Genomic DNA, 24,750 nt, shown 5'->3' on the forward strand with positions numbered 1-24,750 from the left:
CCATTTGATCCAGCAGTCCCACTACTAGGCATCTACCCGAAGGAAAAAAAGATGTTCTATAATAAAGACATCTGAACTTGAATGTTTATGGCAGCACAATTCACAATTGCAAAGATGTGTAAACAACCCAAGTGCCCATCAATACATGAGCGGATTAATAAAATGTAGTATATGTATACCATGGAATACTACTCAACCACAAAAACAATGGTGAACTAGCACCTTATATATTATCCTGGATACAGCTGGAGCCCATCGTTTGAAGTGAAGTATCACAAGAATGGAAAAACAAGCACCACCTGTATTCACCACCAAATTGGTACTAACTGATCAACACTAAGGTGCTCACATGGAAGTAATATACACTGGGTGCCAGTCAGGTGGAAGGGGGTAGTGGTGAGTATTCACAACTAATGGGTGTGGAGCACACTGTATGGGGGAAGGACACACTTGTAACTCTGGCTTGGGCAAGACAAAGCATTATATGTAACCAAAATGTTTGTACCCCTATAATATTCTGAAATTAAAAAAAATAAAATATATGTGTATATAAAAAGCAATGGCACAAAAGGCAGGAGGCGATAAATGGAGAAATAGATGGAGTTAAACATTTGCATGGTCCTTGTATTACTCAAAAAGTCTTTAAGGTCCTAATTTAAGATTAACCATAGTAGGTTAGAGATGAGTACTAAAATTTCTAGGTCAACCAGTAAAAAAAGTACAAAGGCCGGGTGTGATGGCTCACTCCTGTAATCCTAGCACTCCGGGAGGCCGAGGTGGGCGGATTGTTTGAGCTCAGGAGTTCTAGACCAGCCTGAGCAACAGCGAGACCCCGTCTCTGCTAAAAATAGAAAGAAATTATATGGATAGCTAAAAACATGTATAGAAAAATTAGCCAGGCATGGTGGCACATGTCTGTAGTCCCAGCTACTTGGGAAGCTGAGGCAGGAGGATCGCTTGAGGTCAGGAACTTGAGGTTGCTGTGAGCTAGGCTGATGCCATGGCACTCTAGCCTGGCCAACAGAATGAGACTCTGTCTCAAAACAAACAAACAAAAAAAAAAGTACAAGAACATATAACTAAAAATCTAATGGAGAGAAATGGAATTAGAATAATACTTGATTAACACAAAAGAAACCAAGAAAGGAACAGAAAACAGGTGTGACAAATAGAAAACAAATAGCAAGATGGTAGAATTAAACGCAACCATATCAGTAACAGATAGCAACCCAAAGTTCTCATATCACTGAATTGTTAAGCCAACCCTAAAACCTCCTACCTCTAGATTCCTTTTTCTAAAATTAAGGTAAAACCAGAGGCATGACAACTCACTGAAATACGTGATCCTGAATTGGATTCTGGATTGCAGAGAAAATGCTGTGATGGACAGTTTAGGGACAACTGGTGAAATTTGAATTTGGACTATTTATGAGATCATATAAGTATTAAAAGAGACAAAACACAGAAACACTTAGAACAGTGCCTGGGATATAGAAAGCATGACAATTAGTATTAAGTGTTATTACCGACAGGATGTAAGCCCCATCTGTTTTGTTGGCTGCCATATCCCCAGAGCCTGGAACACATAATACATGCTTAGTTAATATTTGTTGAATGAATTAATGAATAAGCTGGGCTCCTGCAACAAGACAGAGCTAAGAACTAGGGTGAGGTACCCAGGGCCAACTGTCTTCACATGCAGGGACTGACAGTGTTCACTGTGGTGCCCAGTCATTGTTGGTTACCCCAGTGACCCTTGGCCTGCAAAACATTCTAAGATTGATCCAATTGTTCCAGGAACCTGGTTAATACAACCAAAAATCCCTCTGGTAGCTCTAAAAGTCAAATGCATTTGTAATTTACTGACTCACAATTACTTAATACCCCTTCTAGTTCTGCTCCTCCCTGCTTTGCCTGGCAAGGGAAGAGGAAGTGGATTGTGCTGATGTCCTCTCCTGCCCGTACGGGGAAAAAGACAGGCTGTGATTGGCTGAGGCAGAGCCCCGGGCCAGTGTTCATCCACTAGGAGGAAGGCTTGCCTTTGTGAGAAGGTTCAGTGGGCAGTTCTCAGCTGGACACCATGCTGCACAGACGTCTCAGGTGGCTTGTGGGGCACGGACAGGCCACACCCCTTCTCCAAGCGCTGGCTGGCCAGCACCTGCCACCCGGGTCAGCCTGGGTGCCAGCCCAGCCCATCACCATGAGTATCCTCATCGCTTGCCAGATGCCGGGCCGCAGAGGCCAGTCGTAGATTCTCAGAGTGAGAAAGCTGAAAGAGACCTTAGATATCATCCAGTGTGCTGCTCTCCTATGACAGATAAGGAAACTGAGGGCTGGAGATGCAAGCTGGCCTGTCCAAGGCCACAGCAGTTAGAGGCAGAACAGAGACTTAGGGCCAGGGCTCCTGATCCTTAGAAAGTGCTCATTCCACTCGGCTCTATTACCCTATATTGAGGGATGGGGCTCTCAGAGTGGAGCTGTCCAGGGCTTAGAGAAAGTACCTGGGGGCCTCTTACTGTGTGGCCACCGTGTGGTTTCTCCGGAACGTTTCTGATGTGGGAAAGTTAGATTGCCAATCCTCAGAGTGGGCAGAAGTGGGGAAAGAAAATCTGAGCAGCGGCAGCTCAAGGGATAGCAGTAATCACATTTTAATGAGATATTTTTGGATAAAAAATATAGTAGCCAAAATTAAGAATAAATTGTGTGCAAATTAAGTGCTAATAAGAAGCATCAATTAGATGTCATCCCTTTCATACTTTCATGTGAAACCACATCCCCCCAAAAATTTGAGTCCGGGCTTTATTTAATATGATCAGCACTAGGAAAAAAAACTCTTTGGGCTCAACTAGAGGAGGGGAGATTTTTTCTGTTGGATTCAGATGACACTAACATCTTGGAATGCTTGCCCTGGCAGGTACTGAGTCAGGTGCAATCATCTTGTCACATATATCAGGTGGTGATGTGCTCATGTGACAGATTTGTAAACTGACGCTCAGAGCAGTTAAGCAACAGCAGTAAGTGCAGTGTATTAATGGGATGAAGTTTTGGAGACTGAATTCCAAAGCTATTCTACCATCTACTAGCTCACAAGAGAAGAGACCCCTGCAGGAGGGTAGTAACAATCTCGATCTTTCCTGGGTATTAGGTTCTCCCCACCCCACCCACCTTCTCACCCCCTATCCCCCACTCCCCACCCTTAAGAGCCTATCCATTTATAAATAATTTAAGCATCCATATATCTCTCCACCTGTTTAGGTAGGGAAGGGCATATGCAGGGAACTGTGAGTAAGCCAGATAAATGCACCAGAAAAAGTAGAAACTGTATCAGGAATGGCTGATTGGCCATTTGGAAGGGTTGATTGGCACCAGTGAATACAAACAATAAGCAGGAAAAATGTACAAGAAGGTGTTGGCATGTGACGGATTATCCAAAATTCCTGGGAGGGCTGGCTACTTGGGCTCAGTCCTCTCTGCCAGAAAAAGGAGTCTCTGGTTGAGCCTTCCAATTATAATGTGACAGCAGGGAGATAAAATAACAAACTAAATAGTCAAACAAGGTGAACCATCTCCAGCAGAGCCTGGAGGACTTGGGGAGCAGGAGAGGAGGCACAGTGGAGTTGAAAGCTGAAAGAAAGAGGCAGAAGAAAACTGTGTCTTTGAACTGTGTATTAGCTAGACTCCCTGGTGTCACTGACCAGTTTGCAAGTTCCCATGTGCAAAAAGGGAGCCTTCTAACATGCAAATCTGACCATTTCATTCTCCTGCTTAAAACTCTCCAGAATAAAGCTGACATTCTTTAACCTGGCTGGCTGGGCCCAGGCTTTCTCCCTGGCCGCCTCCTTCCATTCATTCCCTCCCAATAGACATTCCCACCTGTACAGTTCTGGGAATCTGACATGCTCTCTCCTACCTCTGGGTATTTGCACATGCTCTGCTGCTGAAAACAGGCCTATTTATCATATAAGTGGTTGAGTTTGTCCGATTGGAATTGTACTGAGACAGTCCCCTGCCTCTTTTGGACATTTCAGGTCTCAAGCAGCAGCCACCTCCAGTCTGATATAAAGGATTATTCCCTCCCCAATGCCAGCTGGAGCCTCATCATGGTGGAGATGTATAATGAGCTCATGGAGAAGACGGTGGACGGGTCATGGACAAGACTTCCAGGTTGCTGGCGCACTCTGCAGTTTCTTAAAGAAGCAGACCTCGCTAAGATTGTTAAAGCTGTCCCTGGTATGTTCAAACCTTTGGCATCAGGAGCGTTTAACATGGGCTTGAGGGAGACGCTAAATGATCCAGAACTCTTGGCGAAACTTTGCTTATGCATGCACGTTTTCCTCAAGGCAGTCTGTGCCCCAGCCCATCTCCTAGGCCTCCTGTGTGGCTTGCACTAGCCTGAGAGCCAGGACCAAGGCAGTCTGGACGCCATGATCCCGGACTCATGTGTTAGATATTAGGCCAGAAAAGGAACTTGGAGGCCACTTAGTTCAACACCCTCATGGTACAAGTGAGAAAGCGGAGGCCTAGAGGGGTTACCCAGTGAATTTTTGGCAGAGTCTGGACTAGCATCAGGAACTCCTGACTCTTGGTTCAGTGCTCTCTCCACTCCTGTCCAAAGTCACTCCTGCAATCTCTTTATACCTGCCCATCCCATCTGGTCTCCTGTGTAGACCAGACAGGAGAAGTATGAGGGAAGAACTGGAAAAGAGCGGTGCTTGGGATTAAAGGCCACTGCCTTCACCGTGGTGTGCGGCAGGCAGGTAGCTCAGTGTCTCGCTAACCCTTGAGGCCGGAAGCCAGAACCTGCTGGGGACGGGACCCGTGCTCCCTCTAGTGGTCAGTTTGAGCTGAGCGTCTGAACAGGCGACGGGGAGGGGATGGGAAAGGATGGCAGGAGAGCGGGTACAGCAGTAAGAGACAAGAGCGCCAGAAGGAAGACTTCCAATTTACATACCAATCTGTCATTAGAAGTCCTGCTTTGAGATCTTGGTAAAAATGCAGGTGTTTGGTAAGCATTCGGATTGTATATACTGGAGGCTCCACTGTAATTAAGGCCCATAAACCCTCCCCATCTACCTTGGAAGCGCACTGTACAGAAATATCTTAAACAAATCTCATACCTGCTGGGGGTTAGAGGAGGGGCCACATTTGTTTATTTTACAGAAAGGGCTTTCTCCTGCTTATTCCTTGGTGTGCCAAAGTCAGTGCATTTCAGATTAGCATTTCTTATCCAGTAGATAGAATTAGCTGTATCCTGATTTCATGGGTGGGTCACTGCCTCTCCCCAACGCTCCCACACTGGGCATCTCTTCCTCTCCCTTGGGAGCTGCTCTTCTCCTCCATCCGAGGACAGTGTGGGGCCATGCCAGAGGCACAGAGGGTTTTCCTGAGGACCTCCTCTGGCCAGGTGCCTTCTGCCTTGGAGAGCTGCACCACTGGAGAGTCAGACTCCAGCCTGAGGTCCCACTCACTGATTCCACTCGTCTCTCTAGTGCGAATGATAGAAGATGCTCGCCTCTTTCTCAGGATCACAGAGGTGGAGAGACTTGGCTTTGAATATGTCATCTTCCACAATGGCTTGGAGAAGAAGTGTGTCTGTTCCAGCCTGGGCCCTTCCTGGAGGGTCTGCCTGGGTAAGGCAGGGAGGGCCATCCCAGGGACAGCTCAAGTGGGCTTTGATTTGGTCAAAGAGCAGCGAGGGGCTGTGAGGCCAGGCGGCCTGCCGCTGCCTCCAGCAGGTTCTTGGTGACTGAAGTGCAGAGGAGCACAAGTCTCATTCTACTGGCCCCTGGGCAAGGAGGCTCCTCCAGCCACCCATTCAAGGTGTGGCCTCTTGGCCTCTCCCTACTAGGGAATTCATTGACCTTCATCTGCCTAAGCTGCAGGGGAGTAAGCAACGGGCATTAAAAATGAGAGGTGGTAAAAGCTATCCTCGTTCAGTGGCTGGTATATGTCAGACCCTGTACCATGAGCTTTGGCTATGTTCATTTAACGCTCACAAAAATTCTTCTTTATTCTATTTCATAGATGAAGAAACAGATGCCCAAGTGGTTATGTGAGTGAGGCCACATGGTCAGAAATGTGGGATCTCTGCCTGCAAAGCAGATGCCGCTTTCACTGACCATTCTATTTCCATCTGAGATGAACCCTGGAGGGAGTCGTGTACTTATCAGCCTTTGAGGTTGAGGCTGGTGGTGGGGTGGAGGGCTACTTCTGCTACCACGCCCTCCTGAGCAGGTAGAAGTTGCAGTAGACAGCCTTGCTTTTGTTTTGCTCTCTCTCCTCTGCCCCACCCCGAGTGATGCCAGACTCTGGTCCTGGTTTGCAGGGAACTCGTCAGTATTTCACCGCCCCAGTACCTGGCTGTGTGGAGCAGAGTGACTTTATTTTCTCTTTCTTCCCTCATCTGGCCCCGCAGGATTCTCCACGGAGGTGCACTGGGGACCATGATAGACTCCACGCTTTTCATGACAGCGTATAACAGTGCCAATGCAGTCTTCACAGGGACAATGACCATCATCTTCAAGAGGTCTCTTTCCTTGCCTGGGTCCCAGTTAGGAATAAGCTGGTATGGGGTTATTCCACGTGTTATGACGGAAAATGTGGGTTCATGCAGCCATCCTAATTGCAAAGAGGAGTTTCTACTTCTGATCTTCACATGGACCAATCCAACCTTTTTTAGATGTTCCTTTCTCATCCAAGGACAAGATAACAAGCTTGAAGATGGTTTATGTGTTCAAACATAAAAATATTCTACATAAGATGATGATGAGCTATTGTTGGTCACTTCAGGTTTAAAGAAAGCTGACCAAGGTGCCTGTAAATACTTAAGTCAGATCACAAATAATTACACAAAGATCATTACCTACAATAATGATAATCCCTTACATGTTATTAGCCCTTTTATGAGAACACTCCATACACATTATTTCATTTGATCTTTACAGTAATCCTGGGGGTAGGTAATATCATCTCCAAGTTGACAGATAAGAAAGCTGAGGGGAATACACAGCTAGCAGGTGACAAAGCCAGGATCAAATGCAGGAATTGCTGCCTGATTCCAAAGTCCACTTGCTATATGTACAAGGCTACTGTGCCTCAGTTGTCTCTTGAGGACACACAGGAAAGAGCAGGATATAGCCTCTACCCTCATAGGAGGGGAACAAGGTGTATGTGTCAGGGATATATATATATATAATAGGGCAGGCTGTTGAGCTGGGAACTCTTGGGCAGGAGCTGATGTCGTAGTCATGAGTCAAAATTTCTTCTTCTTTGGGTTATCCTCATTTTTGTTTTTAAGACCTTTCAACTGTTTGGATGAGGCACACCCAGATTATCAAAGATAATCTCCTTTACTTCAAGTCAGCTTATTACAGATGTTAACCACATCTACAAAATACCTTCACAGCAACACCTAAATTAGTGTTTAATTGAAAAGCTGGGTCCTATAGCCTAGCCAAGCTGACATATAAAACTGACCATTGCTTATGAATAAATAGAGCCATTCTGAAGAAGATAAAGAAAACCTTTCATGTGTGGATAGAGCTACTTGATATGAAGCAAGTGGGTTCTGTTCACCCCTGTGGGCAATTCAGACCAGTCAGAACCTGGGGGAACTGTGACCAGAAAATATGTGCTTATGTTTATAAACTTTTAGCCAAAATGTTTTATATGTTTCCTCATTGGAAAGACAGCAGGAAAACAAGAGGTGCTTGGTTTTTCCAGAAGATGGGAACTGATTTGTCAAAATGTTGATGGAGTGATTCGTGGCTTCCATGTGATGACAAAACATAAAATGCCACACTGCCTGGGCTTGCTTTATGGCTCATCTTTCTTCCATTGCTCCTGACAACTTGGCCCTTGGAGTGGAATCTGAGGAGCCCCCTCTGGCAGGGGCACAGGCCACTCCACTGAGTCATTCACCCCTCCCTGGGAGACCAGCCCGTAAGCCGCTCTAACTCATTGCTCTCTCGTAGCCCGGTCACCCTCGGCTCAGTGGTGAGGCTAGAGGCAAGGGTCACTGGCACAGAAGGAAGAAAGGTGTTTCTTTCTTGTGAAGCCCAGAGCAGCGACAGGACCACTCTCTTTGCTGAAGCTTCCGGTAAAGCCATTAGAATTCTCTTTTTTTCTGCTGTTTGTGGCCATCCTTAGGATAAAGACAGTGCCCTTGGAGACTCTTAAAGCCTCTCTTTCAGACTGTGTGTGTTTGCAGTAGAAGTGAATGTTCACATGGAGAGGAGCCTCCATTAGTTATAGGATGGAGACCATCACAAGACACCCATGAGACCTCTCTGAGAAGCCACTGGGCATAGAGAGCCTTATGAAGGTGGGTGGGAGGCTGGGGGAGGGGGGTGGGGCAGCAGAGTGTGCATGGTGTCTACCCTCTTACCTTCTACTGGTTTCCAAAAGGCAAAGGTTGGGCTCATTGCTTTGGCATCAGTAGAAGACAGAATTTTGGTATTTCCAGAAGTAGCACTGGCTCCAAGAAGGCAGAAAGATCTCATTGAGCTGGTTTTCCTGGAAGCATGGGGAGTGGGGGATGGGTCACCTGTGTGCTCTTCACCATTCTAGCCATCTTCTTCCAAATGAAGTGACACAGACACAAGGCACTGCAAGGCTCATCTCCTGCTCTCGCAGCCAAGAGACAGGAAACCAAAGCCCCTATTGGAGCAGATTCTCTCCCTCCCTTTCACGTCCAGCTCCCCATGTGTACTTTTACCTGTCCTTCTTGCCTGGTGGAAACTCCTCCGGATGTCAAAGCTTTCTGTGAATAAAGTTTTAAGAGGAGGTCATGTATCCAAATTGATATATGTGTATGTCTTCCTGGATAGAGTGTGTCTACAATTCATGGGGTGGGAAAGCATCCTGTAATCCCATCATCCCACCCAGAACCCAAGGGCCACTTTGGGTCCTTGAGGGACTCAACATGTAATTGGGTGGAGTTAGGTCATAGCAGCCAAATCACCCTTCCCTGACTACAGATAAATCAGAGAAGACTTGCCTGATATTAATGACATCATTTTGTATTAAAATCACACAATATTTTCACCAGATATTTTTTCCTTTTTTTCTGAGTGTTGGTTTCACAATCAATTTTTCCTTTCTGTTTTAATTCACTCTTCCAACCCTGCCATTAAGTACTGCTCCAAACCCCCCACTCACTTGCTGACAAGTCATGCTCCTTTCACAGGATCATTATATCTCTGCATCCCCACAAACATGGGGTTGGGGAGAAGCGGGAAGAGAAGGGACTGTGGGCTCCAGGGTTGTGCATGAGCGTGGCAGGAACAGATACGGATGAGGCAAACCCTGTAGCTGCCACCCTTAAAAGCCAGCCCATTTCTTCTGAGCCCAGAGCCAAGCAAGTACACCTGTGAGGGTTAGGCAGTGGACAGGAGACTGTCACTCTAGGTCCCACCTCTGCTCTCACTCCCAGGGTGGCCAAGAGCAGCTTCTGAAATACGCCAACCCATGATTTATCAAAAGTAGAAATTCTTGCCTTATGGGGATGGGGGGAATTAGGCCTTCCTTTTACAAGAAGTTTCAGCGTAGTCATCAACATTGCACAAAGAAAATGAGCCTTGTAGGTTATAACAAGAGGTAGCAAAGTATTTAATCGCTAGGCGGTTTGTATTTTTAAAACTGTTTATTCTTTTCTTAATCCCCTCAGGAAATAAAGGGGCCAATTTCTGGTATCTCAGCAGCACACGAATGAAGCCTTAAAAAAAAATCACCTTGCTCCCTAAATCATCAGTGTCCTTTTCTGACCTAGAGTTTCTGCGTGAAGAATGGATGGTGAAGTAGTCAAGGTTGCTATAGTGAACTAAAATAAAATCTTAAGCCCCCCAGCCAACTGAATGGACCCCCTCTTGGCCAAGGGGACCCCAGTAATACCAGAAAGCTGAGTTGCTGGCCATGAGAAGGGAGGTCAGATGCCCCTCATCATGCCCCCCTCCCTTCTTGGAGATATCCTTTGTAACTCATTAACAGGCCTAAAGCTATGCAAGACAAAGCTTAAACCACACCTGCTGAGCATCAATTTACTTAACAGACCCCATAAGTGTGGGTGGCTTATCTCTGGTTAACAGACTTCCTCATCTTAACTTAAACCTTTCCAAGCCTTTAGACAAAGCTTCTTTTCTTTAACCAATTACAAACCTAAGAATCTTTCAATCTACCTATGACCTGTAATTCCCCGCTGGAGATATCCTACCTTTTGGGCCAAACCAGTGTACACCTTCCATGTATTAGTTTATGACTTTATGATAAGTCCTGTCTCCCGGAAATGTATAAAACCAAACTGTAACCCAACCATGGCGAGACCACTTGCTCAAGGCTTCTTGGGCGTGGCTCTCTGGCCCATGGTCACACATATTCTGGTCTCAAACTCCTGAACTCAATTGATCCTCCCACCTCGGCCTCCCAGAGTGCGAGGATTACAGGCATGAGCCACCTCACCCGGCCTGTTCTGAATAAACCTCTTTAAATTAGTTTACAGAGTTTGGGTTCTTTTCCACCGAGGCTATGAAAAGTTTGAACTTTATTCTGCAGATTCCCAGGGCCGTTGAAAGTGTGTGTACCTGTGTTTGCAACAGGATTGTCAGGATCGTAGCGGTAATACTTTTCCGTGGACCAGCCAGGCATGCACAATGAGAAGTTGGGGACCCAAAAAAACTATTGACAGAGTCCAGATGAGCCATAAACTAGAATTTTAACCATCGTCCAGCGCTGTCCAATAGAAATATTATGTGGGCCACATGTGAAATTTTAAATGTCCTAGTAGTCACATTACAAAAGTAAAAAGAAACAGGTGAAATTAATTTTAATAATGTATTTCATCTAACCCAAATATACCCAAAATATCAGGTCAACATATAAAAATTATTAAGATAGTTTACCTTGGAAGTCTTAGATATCAGCTGTGTCGTTATACATAAAGTACATATCAATTCCTACGCTAAATTTTCAGGTTTAAAGGGAAACGTGGTCCCGTCAAAACAATATAGTCATGCCAGGTGTGGTGGCGCCCCGCCTGTGGTCCTAGCTACTTGGGGAGGCTGAGGCAGGAGGATAGCTTGAGCCCATGAGTTCCAGGCTGCAGTGAGCTATGATCGCGCCAGTGCACTCCAGCCTGGGTGACAGAGGGAGACCCTGTCTCAAAAAAGTGTTTAACATGAAAACATTCCACACTGCTTCAGTTTTGCATATAGATTAATTAAAGTTAAATAAGTTTGAAACTTCTTCTGCCACACTGGCCACATTCCAAGTCCTCAGCAACCGCAGGCGGCTAGTGGCTGCCGCATGGGGCAGAGCAGGTGTCAACTGTATATACGCCCAGACCTTCCACCCACAAGAAAAGATTCTCAGGCGCCCCAGTAAGCCCGGGGCGCAGGGAACCGCGGACCCTGCAATTCCGGGCGTTTTCACCAGGTAGCGCTAGGAGCGCTCACCAGGCGCCTGCCGAGCGTCCCACCCCGGAAGCGAACCCCCGCTTCCACCTGGTCCCTCGGCTTCCTGCACCCGCAGGCGCACAGAACCCAATCTCCTCTGGTGTTAAAGCCCGCGGCGGGGCAGGATGGGCAGGAGTGCAGAGCTGTGGAATCCGCGGGGCTGGTGAAGAACGGCGAGTAGTTCCTGAGGCAGGGCCGTTCGGCGCCCGCAGCCACGCGCGGGCCGTGGACGCACAGCCCCGAGACGCGCAGGTCTGTCCCCCGGCGGCTGGGTGCTTACGAGCGCAGGCGTCAGCGAGCCCCCGGCCTACAACGCGGCGCCAGGCTGCAGCTATCCCCTGGCCTTCTTTCAAAGTCGCCAGGGCCGGGCCTGAGCGCGCATCGACTGCACCCTGGGCCCAGAGCACTCGCGAGCCTCTTCTCCGATGATTCAGAAGTCACGGCCCGCGCTGCTGCAACCCCAAGATGTCGGAGACACAGTGGAAACGCTTATGGTGAGTAAACTGCGGGGAAGGGAAAGCAGGGGTTCTGGGACCGCCGGCTCGGGAAGGGAAATTTGGGAGGTTGCTAAGGGTCAGGAACCCTCGGGGGACCTTTAACGCGCCCCGGATGCGGGCAGGGTTGGGGACTTGGCGGGAGAGATAGAGTTTAAGGGGATTAGAAAAGGGACGGGGAGGCAGGAGGTAAAGAGAGGGGCTGCACTCAGATCCTTGGGACAGGCAAACTGGATTGGTGTCTGGGTAGAGAGCTGCGGAATTGCGCGTGCTGGAGCGGTAACAGGGGGGCGTGCCAGGGGAGTGTGCGCTGCCTCTGCTAGGTGCGTGGCTGCCGGACGTTGCGTGGCGTAGGTTGCCTGGAGTGACAGGTGGGAGGACACCTGGCAGATCTTTCGGCTATCGCAAGGTCCGGTAATAGCGCGGAGTCTGAGGATCGTCGGTGCCTGAGCTGGCCCCAAACTGCTGAGCGCCCCGCGGCGGTGTCGGGAGGCCGGCCGGCAGGCTCCTTCTTAGTCCCCGGCTTCCGGCCGGCCGCGGCCTGGGGGAGGAACTCGGACGACGCCACGCCCCTCCGGCGTCCGGATTGGTGGTTGTGGTCGGGCCGCCGGATCGCCATTGGCGGAGGCGGGGCTGAGTTGGCAGCTATCCCGGAGGTTGGTCTGGCGCAGTCTTTGCTCTTGGTGGGTGCAGGTAGGGGTGCGGCCTGGCCTCGGGCGGGGAGCGTCCTGGGCCGCTCCAGCTGCAGCTGTCTCTCTGAGGTATGCCTTGCTCCCCGGGGTAGGTGGGTGGGGGCGGTATAAGGACTAGTTTTTCTTTTTTAAATATCCTTAAAGGGAAAGGCAGCGGCTCTAAATTGACATCTTTGAAAACCTGCTTACCTTTTCCTCTTTCTGAGCCCTCCAGCTCTCGCCTCCAGATCTGAATTGGATTTAGGAATTTTTTTTTTAAGGGCAGTAGGAATTGCTTTTGGAAGCAGTTTGCTAACTTTTTAGTGCTACGCATTCCTTTTGTGTTGTATGTATTGCTTGGTTTTGCCCTCCCCTCTCTCCCTTAAAAACAAAACAAAACAAAACCGGATTATTAATCTCATTTACCTTTGAGCTATTTTTTTAAAAAACTCTCAAAGGATGCATGCCATCCACTGTTGACGAAAATCTTAAGCCCATTCAATATTACCTGTTGTTTTTTGGTTTTTTGATTTTGTTTTTGCCTACTAAAGATTAATCTATATTTCTAGTATATATAAAATAGCATCTGCTCTGTGCTAATGGACCTGGAAAATTACAAAGTTACAAAATTATGGGCTCTATTTGTTTATTCAAGAAATATTTATTGAGCCAGTAATGTCCAATCGTTGTGCTGTGAAAACAAGGACATTAAGAAGATACGTCCTGCAGTCAGGGATAGGGGTGGGTGAAGGACAGCAGCCTTAAAACAAATTCCACACAATACCTGTGGGAGCAGTGGGGAAGCAGCACCTAGGAGAACTGCTCAGAAGATTTATCACTGTTGAACACATACTGTGCACCAGGCTCCCAGGTCAGTTCTTGAGTTACCACTATGAATAAGACAGGCAGGATTTGTGACAGTGCTTGTCCTAGAGTCTAGACCTAGACCCTCAGTCGTAAGGGGGAGGGGCACTGAGCCTGGATGTGGGGGACATAGGGAGCATTAGAGGAGCTTAGGGCAGAGACACAACACATGAGAGTTTTCAGAGGTGAGAGAAAGGCAGTCCTCCATATGGCCAAGGGCGTGTTAGTGGGAGGGTGAGAGCATAGGCCAGAAAGGCAAGGAGGAGCTGCATGATTTATGAAAGGTCTTGCAAGCCAGCAGTTTGAACTTTATCCTGAGGGGAGTATGGAACAACTAAAAGGTATTGATTTTGTTTTTTCTTTTTTAATTAATTCAATGAATATTAATGACAAATTTATGTGATACTTTGTAGTTCACATTTATCACTACTTGTATTTTCATTCTATCTTTTGTTTTCCTTTTTACATTGGTAAAAATTGTACAAAACGTTCAAACTGTACTAAACATTGTCTCTCATTGAAAAGTTTTGCACCTGGAAGCAGTGTGGTCAGATTTGCAGTTTTATAAGATGGCTCTGGCTGCAGGGTAGAGAGTGGCTTAGAGGGGTCACAGAGATGAGGTGAAGAGGTGGTAGCAGTCACCAAGGCAAGAGATGGCAGGGCTCTGAGCCAGGATTGATTTCAGAGCTGTTTAGGAGGTGGAATGAGCAAGTGTGGGCTCATTGAGGATGGTGCCCAGATTTCTGGCTTGGTTGCCTGGATAGATAGATAATGGCAAGCATTCACTGGGATAGGGCACCCTAAAGGAGGAGCAGGTTGGAGGCAAGGGACAGAGCTGAGTTCAGGTTTAGAAATGCCATCTGAGGTGGCTGAGGGACATCTGAGTAAGTGGCTATGTGGTCTGAAGCTCCAGAGAGAGGCTGCGAGTGTGGATAGAAGGATGGAAATGGAAGCTGTGGGGCCATGGTTGAGGGGAGCATTTCCATTTAAAGGAAGAGAGGCCAGAGAAGTGGGAGGAAAACCAGGACAGTACTGATCTCTGAAGCCAAAGGAAGAGAGCATTTCAAGGAGTGAGCAGTGGTCAATGGTAGAATGTTCCTGTGTGGCCTGAGAAGTGTCCTGGATTTAACTTTAGACTGGGGGATATGGTGAAATGAACATGAACTTTCAGCCCTGGCCAATGGCTTCAACCCTTGTGACAGGACACATTTGTAACTTCTGAGCTTCAGTTTAATCTGTAAAATGAGTTTAAAATACCTAGCTTAAAGGGTGGTGTGAGGTTTTTTTTGTGTGTGTGTGTTTTTTTTTTTTGGACAGTCTCGCTCTGTTGCCCAGGCTAGAGTGCCGTGGCATCAGCCTAGCTCACAGCAACCTCAAACTCCTGGGCTCAAGCAATCCTACTGCCTCAGCCTCCCGAGTAGCTGGGACTACAGGCATGCACCACCATGCCCGGCTAATTTTTTCTATATATAGTTTTAGTTGTCCAGCTAATTGCTTTCTATTTTTAGTAGAGACGGGGTCTCGCTCTTGCTCAGGCTGGTCGTGGTGTGAGATTTTGAGGTGGTGTGTGTAGATGCCTCGGCCAGTGCTGCTCTGGGAGCAGAGTGGCAGGTTAAGTTGGCACAGTTGAGGCTGGACACCACGGTGGTGAGGATGGCTGGGGAGGGGCAGACTGGGAAGACTGAGGGCTCTATTGGTGGGACTTGGTCATGAAGCAGCAGGCATGGTGAATTCTACATATCTCCCAGATTTCTAGCCTGGGGACTTGGAATATCCCAGTGTGGACTGGAGAAGAGGCAGGTGTGTGGGGAACTGTTGACCAAGTTTCCACTTTGGATGTGTTGAGTTTAGATACGTGTGGGCCGCTCCAGGGGAGACAGAGGCCTTGGGATGTTGGAGTGTTGGAGTCCGGGGAGAGGCAGGACTGCAGAGAGATGTGGGCGTTGTTACCAGCACTCGTGAGACTGGTGGGTGAGGCTGCCCTGAGGGGAGATAAGAGGAGCAGCCCTATCCGAGGGGCAGGCGGAGGAAAGGGGACTTGAAGGGCAGTCAGAAGAGGAGAGAAGAGAGAGACACCAGAGACCAAGAGGAGCTCGCCACAAGGAATGCACCAGGGAGGCCAAGTAAGATAAGGAGAGGGACAGGAAAGGGGTCTTGGGAAAGGGGTCTTGGGCTGCGCAGGTCCTTGGTGAGCCCTCATTAATGGAGATTAGCTGAGGGCAGACTGGGGAGCCCAAGGAGTGACTGACCCAGAGTGAATAGAGACGGTGTAGCATCGGCCTGGAAAAGCAGAAGCTCTGGAGCATGTTTACCGCAGAAGAGGAGTTGCCAATGAGAGATAGGCCGTGTGTGGAGAGGCAGGGCTCACTGTTGCCACAAAGTCTAGGAAGAGGCCAAGAAACACAGGACTCATGAGAATATTGGTTAGCAGAAATTGGGGTACCTCTGGGGGAGAGGGAGTTGATGCCAAAACAGACCTGTCAAAATATGCACACTTTGGTTTTACCTGTTGTCTTATCAAACCACCCTATGATACTTTAGAAGCTATTGGAATGTAGTTGTAAGCTCCAGTGTTTAATATCTGAACTTAGTCTGCTCCCAACAATCTTGTAAGGAATTACAGTTATAACTTGCTCCTTGCTTGAAACTTGGAATGATCTCTCTTCTCTGTGAAGCACATACCACAGGTTACAGACATTTCAGTTCTGGATAAGTAGTTATGTGATGTGTATAATGGAAAACTTTATATTCATCTTAATGTTTTAGGGCTATAGTATGTCATTTACTAAAAAATAATAGTGCAAATGCCACTTAATAAGGGAAGAGAAGGTCTTTTTGGCTGGAATTTGCCAAAGTTTGGAGAAGATGGCATTTCTTCCTGGTGGGATTTTTTTAAAGTGCCTTTTCACAGTCATTTGTGATTCTGCTGGGTTCTGGGGGCCAGGAAGGAGGACCTTGTCCTGTAGTGGCAACACCAGTGCTGGGAGCTAAGCTTCCTGGAATGTGCTTGGGGGAGGTGCATTTAGTCTTTGAAGGAGTTCTACCCTGCTGGGTGGTGCCTGTAGATTAGGCAGCACATGTGACAATGTGTGGGTTGGAGGACAGGCAGCGAACCAAGAAGGACACCGGTCTTTAGAGCCATCTGATTTGCTTAGGTCTTAGGTGTAAGAGAAGTTCGGGAAGGTTTTAAACAAAGGAAATGTATAGATTATACAGGAAGTGGCACTTATTGTGGCTGAACTTAATGTTTCATTTGCTTTGGCTTGCTCCAGTAAATACCTACAGGTCCTGCAGCCAAGGGAGCCTGGAAACCAATAGTTAAAACACTACATTCAATTGATCTTGCTTTTGCAACAATAAGGAGATGACCAGTAACTTTTGGAGCCAGGACTAATGGGGAAGTGTGGTTAGCGGTATGGAAATAGACGTGTTGCCCAGTGGGAGCACAATTATTAGCGGTACTGAGACCAGAGAGACACCTCTTGCGGTGTACAACGTCCTCAGCAACATTCCAGATTCCGGTATTGTTCATTCTGGCTACATTTTTTCCTTCTCTGAGGTATGAAGATAACATGAGTCATGACCAGGTAAGTTTCTGAGAGATACTTACAACGGAATTCACTGGTCCAGCTGTGGAGAAAGGTGAGGCTTGCTCAGGCAGAGCTGCTGACACAATCTTCTTTCGTCCTGCAGTTACATCCTGCGATCAAGGCTTTCCTGTGTGGCTCCATCAGTGGGACCTGCTCTGCCCTCCTTTTCCAACCTCTGGATCTCCTTAAAACACGCCTGCAGACTCTCCAGCCCTCAGACCATGGGTAGGGCTTGCTGCCTACATTTCCTTCAGGAACTGCTTTCAGCAACTTCTCCTATTTGTTTCTTGTTTATTAAAGGGGGTCCTTTCCTAAGCAGCTCCCTGGATCTATCTTGGTGGCATTTGCATTTTATTGTGCTAGCTTGTGATGTTATAACCGTATTGCCTGGTATGAGTAGTGGGTGGTTTTCTGGAAATAACACCAGTATCGATTGTCTGTTTTGTGCTCCGCCCTCCCCATATTGATCTAGGCACTGTGGGAAGTATATAAAATGGGACGTTATTCCATTGCTTACAGTGTTAATGGACAAATAAACGTGTGTACCAAACCATGAACACACAGGAAGTCAGAGCAGTTCCAAGATATGTTGTAGAGATTCTTAAGTGTTCTAAAAAAGAGTCTATGCATAGAAGTCTTTGAGGCCGGGCATGGTGGCTCACGCCTGTAATCCTAGCACTCTGGGAGGCCGAGGCAGGAGGATCGCTTGAGCTCAAGAATTCCAGCCTGAGCAAGAGTGAGACTCGTCTCTACTAAAAATAGAAAAATTAGCTGGGCATCGTGGTGTGCACCTGTAGTCCCAGCTACTGGGGAGGCTGAGGCAGGAAGATCTCTTGAGCCCAGGAGTTTGAGATGGCAGTGAGCTATGATGACGCCACTGTACTCTACCTAGAGAAAGAAAAAAAACGTCTTTGGGTGGGGAATTCTTTGATGAGGAAGTGATCTAAGTGATTTTTTTCTTCCCTGTCTCCTTTTTGTCTGCCTTCAGGTCTAGACGAGTTGGGATGTTGGCTATACTCTTGAAGGTGGTTCGCACAGAGAGTCTTCTGGGCCTTTGGAAAGGGATGTCCCCTGTAAGCTGCCTTTGGGGTCTGGGTTCTCTTGCACTTACTCCTTTGATAACCAGCCATTTGTCTTCCACCTCAACAGCTCTTAAGGATCTGAGAGAGAAGGCTGGGAGGACCCACGTGGTCTTCCTGCCCATCTCTCACGCTGTCACTAACTTCTGTCTGAGGGCTTAGGGAATGGTGCATCTGTATGCCTTAGATAAGATTTCTGAGGGCAGCACAGTCTCTACAGTGGGTGCAGCTGGCACCCCCACCCGTCAGGATATCCTTGCCCTTCCCACTTCAGTGAAAGTGGGCTGAGACTGCCACACTTGAATTCCTTTGCCCAAAGGCATTTTCTGGTCTTAGGGACTCACTTTGCTGGAAGCACCAAGAAATTAATGCCCATCCCAAACCCACAGCAGTCCCCAACCACTGAAAGATGAGAGTTGTTTAAAACCTGCTCCTTCAGGTGGAGGGGTAACTGTGAGGTGTGTTCTACACTGATTCCCAGAGTTCCCCAAAGGGAGTAAGTTGCCCACGACAGTAACTGGTTTTTAGGCAATCAATAAATGCCCTTCATTGACTGCGTTCCATTATTGATGCATTCCCATCTCGCTTCCCTCACTTTCCTATAGGTGTTCCCTCCACACCTTAAATAATTTACTTGCATGCAAGTCACCTTGGGGTCTTTTGGGAAAACCCAGCTAACACAGTATCTTACACTGTTGGATCTTTTTGATTTCTTTTTTCCCCCCGCTGACTTTTTTCTGCAGTCCATTGTGCGATGTGTCCCTGGTGTTGGAATCTACTTTGGCACTCTCTACTCTTTGAAGCAGTATTTCTTGCGAGGCCATCCCCCCACTGCGCTGGAGTCGGTCATGCTGGGGGTAGGCTCTCGCTCTGTTGCAGGAGTCTGCATGTCGCCCATCACTGTGATCAAGACACGTTACGAGGTAAGTGTGACTGCTTTAGGGCCTCAGCATGGTTACACAGAGCCACTGGGCTCTTGGGTAGTGACTGCTGATGTCAACTTCCAATTTATAATCTAACATGGAGTCCAGTGTGGTCAGAGAAGCCATTTCTGTAAGCAAGCCACGCCATATGTGAACTAGAGCCCACAGTGCTCTGGTAATGCCACATCACCTGCAGTCTGCTTGGTTCAGTGCTCAAATAGAAGGTCTCCGTGCCAGTCACTGGTTCTGTGCTCCCTTTGCAGAGTGGGAAGTATGGCTATGATAGTATCTACACCGCCCTGAGGAGCATCTACCGCAGCGAGGGGCACCGGGGCCTCTTCAGCGGCTTGACAGCAACTCTCCTTCGTGATGCGCCTTTTTCAGGAATCTACCTGATGTTTTACAACCAGACCAAAAACATAGTGCCCCACGGTACGGATAAAGGAAGGTGTGGTGGGAGAGAGAGATGTCCCTGAGATTCCAGATCCTCACTGTTTTCTCTGGGATATGAGAATATTCGTTTTTCTTAGCAGCTCCAGACGCTTAGCAGAGTTTTAGGAACTGAGCCATCCCAGGATTGTGTCAGGACCTGGGCTGGGTGCTGAGATGCAAAGGTGGATGTGACAGACTTGGTCCCTGCCCTTTGGAGTTGACATCCTATTAAGGCAAAGAGTGCTTATACTGCTATAGTTTGGCGGTGGGGGCAGGGCGGGTGGGAGGGAAGTAAAGCATGTTTTGCGGACGTCTTGCAACAGTACTTCCCAAAGTTGATCTTAAGATTGCTGGATCTCATCCAAGGCCTCCTAGATGACAAAGTTTGGGGTACAATCTAGGAGTCTGTATTTTTGAGGAAGCACTTGATGTGATTCTTGTCAGACAAGTTTGGGAAACACTGATGGGTTAGGAGTTTGAAGAAAAATATTATTTTTACCTCTCTTGCTGTAGTCCCAGTTAATGTGGTTTTGAGCCCTCCATTTGGGTAGAGATGAAGGTGCCAAACCCCAGGCCCACTCCACCCCTCCCCACCAGTAAGCCTGTGTTGGGCTAGACACAGGCAAAACCAATGGGTGGTAAACATCCACCCAAACAGAGCAAGGTGTTGCTAGAAACACATCCCATAGAATGAACCTGCATTTAGTAAGGTGGCTATGGATAATTTGAGCAAGGAATTGCTACCAAGTCGATTAGGAAAGTTGGAGTGAGTGCTTGAGGAGATTTATTGCTTTTCCCCAGGCACCAGGAGGTGTAACTCTTAGCCTTATTGTCAAATTCAGGAACTTTAACATAGATACAGTTCTGTAATCTATAGTCTATATTCTGATTTCTCTAATTGTCCCAATAACGTGTAGCAATTTTTTGTTTTCTATTTTTAAGAATATAAGCCAGTTATACCTCATTATGAGTTTATCTGATGTTTCTTCATTAGATTCAGTTCTACATTTTTAGCAAGAGGACCACATACGTGGTGTTGTGTCCTCACTGCCTTATATCAGGAGGCAAACCTGTGGCTTTGGGGCCACATGTGCCCTTCTGGATCCTTGAGTGCGGCCTTTTGACCAAATCCAATTTCTACAGAACAAATCCTTTAATAAAATTCAAAATTATCTTCCCACAAAGATACACTTAGTTGAGTTTTCAGGGGACACTCCCCTTAATAAAGGGATTTGTTCTGTGGAGTTTGGATTTGGTCGAGGGGCCACACTTGGGGATCTGCAGGGCCACACGTGGCCTTGAGGCTGCAGGTTCCCCACCCCTGGCACCCACTGTGAGTGTTAGTAACATTGTATCACTTATATAAGGTACTGTCTGCCAAATGCATCCCCCGAAAGCTCAACTAAGTGTATCTTTGTAGGAAGATAATTTTGAATGTGTATAAACATCGTGTTTCTTTGACCCATATGTTTTTGCATAGGTTAATGATTCATGCCTGAGTCAATTATTATGGAGGTGGTTGTAAAAAGGTGCTTTTCTAACTCCATCATTCCATTTACATTTATAACTGCATGTTGCCTTTTTTTAATTTCAGACCAGTTGGATACAACCCTTATTCCCGTTGTAAATTTCAGCTGTGGGATATTTGCTGGTATTCTGGCTTCACTGGCAACTCAACCTGCAGATGTTATCAAAACTCATATGCAGCTCTCCCCAGTGAAGTTTCAGTGGATTGGCCAAGCAGTGACACTCATTTTCAAAGTAAGACTGTAGAATAAGTATTGGTTCTTGTGCTTTAGGATTTCTCTCTCTCTCTAGAGCGGTAGTTCTCATCCTTCATGCACATTAGAATCACCTGCAGAGCTTTTAAAACTCTCCATTCCCAGCTCAAAATCTAGGCCAATTATATCAGAATTTCTTGGCGGGGGGGTGGGGGGGGGGTAAAGCCCAGCATTTTTTTTTAATGCTCTCCAGTGATTCTAATGTGTTGCCAAAAAAAAAAAAAAAAAAAAAAGCCCTGTTTTTTGAGGATACGGAAGCACTTATATTTGGACTACCTGTGATATTTATTAAACGTGCAGATTGCTGAACTCTACCCCAGACCTACTGTGTAGGACCTAGTACTCTAATAAAGGACCTAGGACAAAATACTGTGTTCAGGGGGAAAAAACACAAACATGTTGTTTTGTGCTAGTAGTTTGTGCTAATACAAATGGACAGAGATGATATTATTAAAGATAAAAAGCACACACTAAAGTACTATTTATAAACCACTGGATTGGTCCTTTTGAAACACAAAGCAGGTATTCTTGTTAGAGGTAAATATGAATTTGTGAATCCAATATTGCTTACACTATTTAGGTTCTTTTTCTATACCTAAAATCATAAAGTTTCAAAATAATATATTCTTTAGTATATGTGAATTACAAATCAGTCAAGATTATGAGGGAGGAGGAGAGAGGTTTTTGGTCTTTAATTCTTATAAAGCTAGGGCCACCAAGAGCATACAGTGAATTACAAGAAGATATTCTCGATAGACAAAGGGAAAGAAGGCAGCTTTTCCTTCAGCCTGGATCCAAGATCCAGGCCTTGGCAAGCAGACCTCTGTCTGCAGGTCATCTACTACTGGGGCTCAGTGCTTCTGTGCAGTGTACAATTGTACAACTGTACAGAGCAGCCCTGCATAAAGATTTTTCAGCTAAGAAATTCCCCTAGATGGCAGGCCTAAAAAGGTAAAGCCTAGCAACTACACACAAAAAAATTTATTTTAATGAACTTGATTATCTCCTTGGACCCATTATTTATAGTTTTGGCATAAAGTTTAGAAACTAAGGCTCAAACATGGCGTAACAGACCTTCACTCTGGTGCCAAGTGGATAATTAATTGCATCATTACTTTGCTTCTGAAGTTTTGACATTTATTTTCATCATAGGACTATGGACTTCGTGGCTTCTTCCAAGGTGGTGTCCCCCGGGCCCTCCGCAGAACTCTGATGGCAGCAATGGCATGGACAGTGTATGAAGAGATGATGGCCAAGATGGGCCTGAAGTCCTGACCAAGAGAGCACTGGATAAGGGTGGAATCTATTGCCCTGCTTGGTTTCTGCCAACGGCTGCTGCTCCTCACTATCCTGGAGTAAGATGTAGTCCTGTTTGGAAACCAGGTAGAAACGGCATTGCCTTTGCCTTCGGTAACCCCATTCAGGGAGAGAATAGATGAACCTGATTCAAGCCTTCAGAATCTCCCAGAAGAGGAGTCATCAATACACACAGCACACTGGGGAGTTAGGAGAAAGCTTTGCATACCCTCGAGGCCACTTGCAAAGGCATTTCTGGGGAGAGCTCTGTCAGGCAGCTCTGATTCAGCCTCCCCACTGTACACCATGGTGCCTCCTTGGGGACGTTCTTGGGCAAAGAATCACAAAGCCTGAGAAGCTACAGCTGGGGAAGACTGGATCTGAGGGAGGAGTCATTGTCACTGGGCTGAAGACTCTGAGGTGGTGTTAGGATGAGGAAGAAAAGTTGTCCTTATTTAATGGGTTCCTAGTCAACTTCTCAGAGGCTCTGGAGAATGGGGACAGTGGCTTCCTAGCTTCTAAATGTTCAAATAAAATTTTTTGATTTTGGTCCCTGTACTGTTTAACCCCTAAGTTGTTCTGACATTTTTTTTCCATCTAAAGTTCAAATAAAGTGAAGTACTTTATTGTTGAAAGTTGTTGGGAAAACCTAAATAGTGTTACTGTTCTATTTTAAAATAACAAAATAGTTCTAGGGTGGCTGGCTCTAGACCTATATGGGTCCCTAAAACCTAATTTTTTTTAAACAGCCTTTTTGCATATTATAACAACTCACCTATTTCAAGTATACAGTGATTTTTAGTAACTTTACTGAATGGTGCAGCCATCACCATAAATAAACCAGTTTGAGAACATTTTCATCCTCCAGTAAAATCTCTCATATAATTAATCCTCGCTCCCAGGCCAGCTCACCACAGATCTACTTTCTGTCTTTGTAAATTTCCCTTTTCTGGATACTTCATATAAGTGGAATCATACAATATGTAGTCTTTTGTGTCTAACTTCTTCTACTTTGCATAATGTTTTTGAAGTTCATCCATGATGTGGCACGTACAATACTTATTTTTTATGTTTGAATATTCTGTTGTGTGTATATACTATATTTTATTTATCCATTCATCAGTTGATGAATATTATGGTTGTTTCTACTTTGGGACTATTACGTATAATACTGCTATAAATATTGATGTACAAGTGTTTGTGTGGGCAGATGTTTTTATTTCCCTTGAGTATACCTGGGAGTGAAATTTCTGGATCATGTGGTAACTCTGTGTTTAACACTTTGAGGACCTGCCAAACTTTTCCAAGATGTCTGCACCATTTTACATTCCCAGCCACAGGATATGAGAGTTCCAATTTCTCCACATCCTTGTCGACACTTGTTTTATTTTTTATAGCCGTTCTAGTTGGGTACTCAAGTTTTTTCTTTGAAATTTAGGAAAGAGCCATAACTTTATCCAAGCAGCAGAAGCGGGAGATGTTTGGTTAAAAACATGGGCTTTAATCCAGGCAGGCAGGTTAAAAGCCTGCTCTCCACTTACTTAGACACGATCCTGAAATTGTGCCTATGAAATGGAGATACTAATATTTCCTACCTCCTAGGGTGGTGGTGAGGGCTAAATAAATGTTTCTGGAACATATGTTGTATTAGCCTCATGACAACAGAAATTTATTCTCTCAGTCTGAATCATTCTCTCTCTGAAGGCTCTAGGGAGAGTCATTCTTTGCCTGTTCTACCTTCTAGTGGTTGCTGGCAATCCTTGGTGTTCTTGCATTGTGGATGCATCACTCCAATTTCTGCCTCTGTCTTCACAATGCCTTTTCCCCGGTGTGTCTGTCTGTCTTAAGGACATCACTCGTTGGATTAGGACTCATCCTAACTCAGTATGACCTCATTTTAACTTGCTTTCATTGGTAAAGACCCTATTTCCAAATAAGGTCACATTCTCAAGTATTGGGGGTTAGGAATCCAATGTATCTTTTAGAGGGGACACAATTCAGCCCATAACATACATATTCAGTTTACTTAATGATTTGTAGTAAAGTTTATATAATACTTTAGGTTTTAGGGTAAATTGCCCTACTCAAAATAACTTGGGTAGGGGAATGGGAGAGGGTGAAGCAGGTCGTAATCTCATGGTGGCACCTGAGCCACCTGTGCTGTGACCTGCAT

At 46.3% G+C, this 24,750-nt stretch overlaps 1 protein-coding gene across 2 annotated transcripts; it reads left to right on the forward strand.

Moving 5' to 3' along the window:
* Nucleotides 1-11,498: 11,498 nt before the first annotated feature.
* Nucleotides 11,499-23,127, forward strand: SLC25A38 (solute carrier family 25 member 38). Of its 2 annotated transcripts, XM_069473473.1 has the most exons (7): nt 11,499-11,941; nt 17,170-17,291; nt 18,055-18,139; nt 18,889-19,068; nt 19,332-19,500; nt 21,095-21,261; nt 22,434-23,127. In XM_069473473.1, exons 1-7 carry the CDS (start codon nt 11,873-11,875, stop codon nt 22,554-22,556), a joined length of 915 nt encoding a protein of 304 aa, XP_069329574.1. In that variant the 5' UTR covers nt 11,499-11,872; the 3' UTR covers nt 22,557-23,127. The 2 variants fall into 2 exon arrangements, with proteins under 2 accessions (XP_069329574.1, XP_069329575.1); XM_069473474.1 differs by lacking the exon at nt 21,095-21,261.
* The last annotated feature ends 1,623 nt before the right edge of the window (nt 23,128-24,750 follow it).

The sequence above is a fragment of the Eulemur rufifrons genome, chromosome 7 (assembly GCF_041146395.1).
Source record: "Eulemur rufifrons isolate Redbay chromosome 7, OSU_ERuf_1, whole genome shotgun sequence".
In the NCBI taxonomy this organism is placed as follows: domain Eukaryota; kingdom Metazoa; phylum Chordata; class Mammalia; order Primates; family Lemuridae; genus Eulemur; species Eulemur rufifrons.

Excerpts from the sequence above, each read along its gene's own strand:
- SLC25A38 (XM_069473473.1), top strand. The coding sequence starts at position 11,873 with ATGATTCAGAAGTCACGGCCCGCGCTGCTGCAACCCCAAGATGTCGGA. Across the intron at positions 18,140-18,888 it reads TTTGGAAAGGGATGTCCCCT|TCCATTGTGCGATGTGTCCC; the intron begins GTAAGCTGCCTT and ends TTTTTTCTGCAG. Across the intron at positions 19,501-21,094 it reads CAAAAACATAGTGCCCCACG|ACCAGTTGGATACAACCCTT; the intron begins GTACGGATAAAG and ends TTTTAATTTCAG.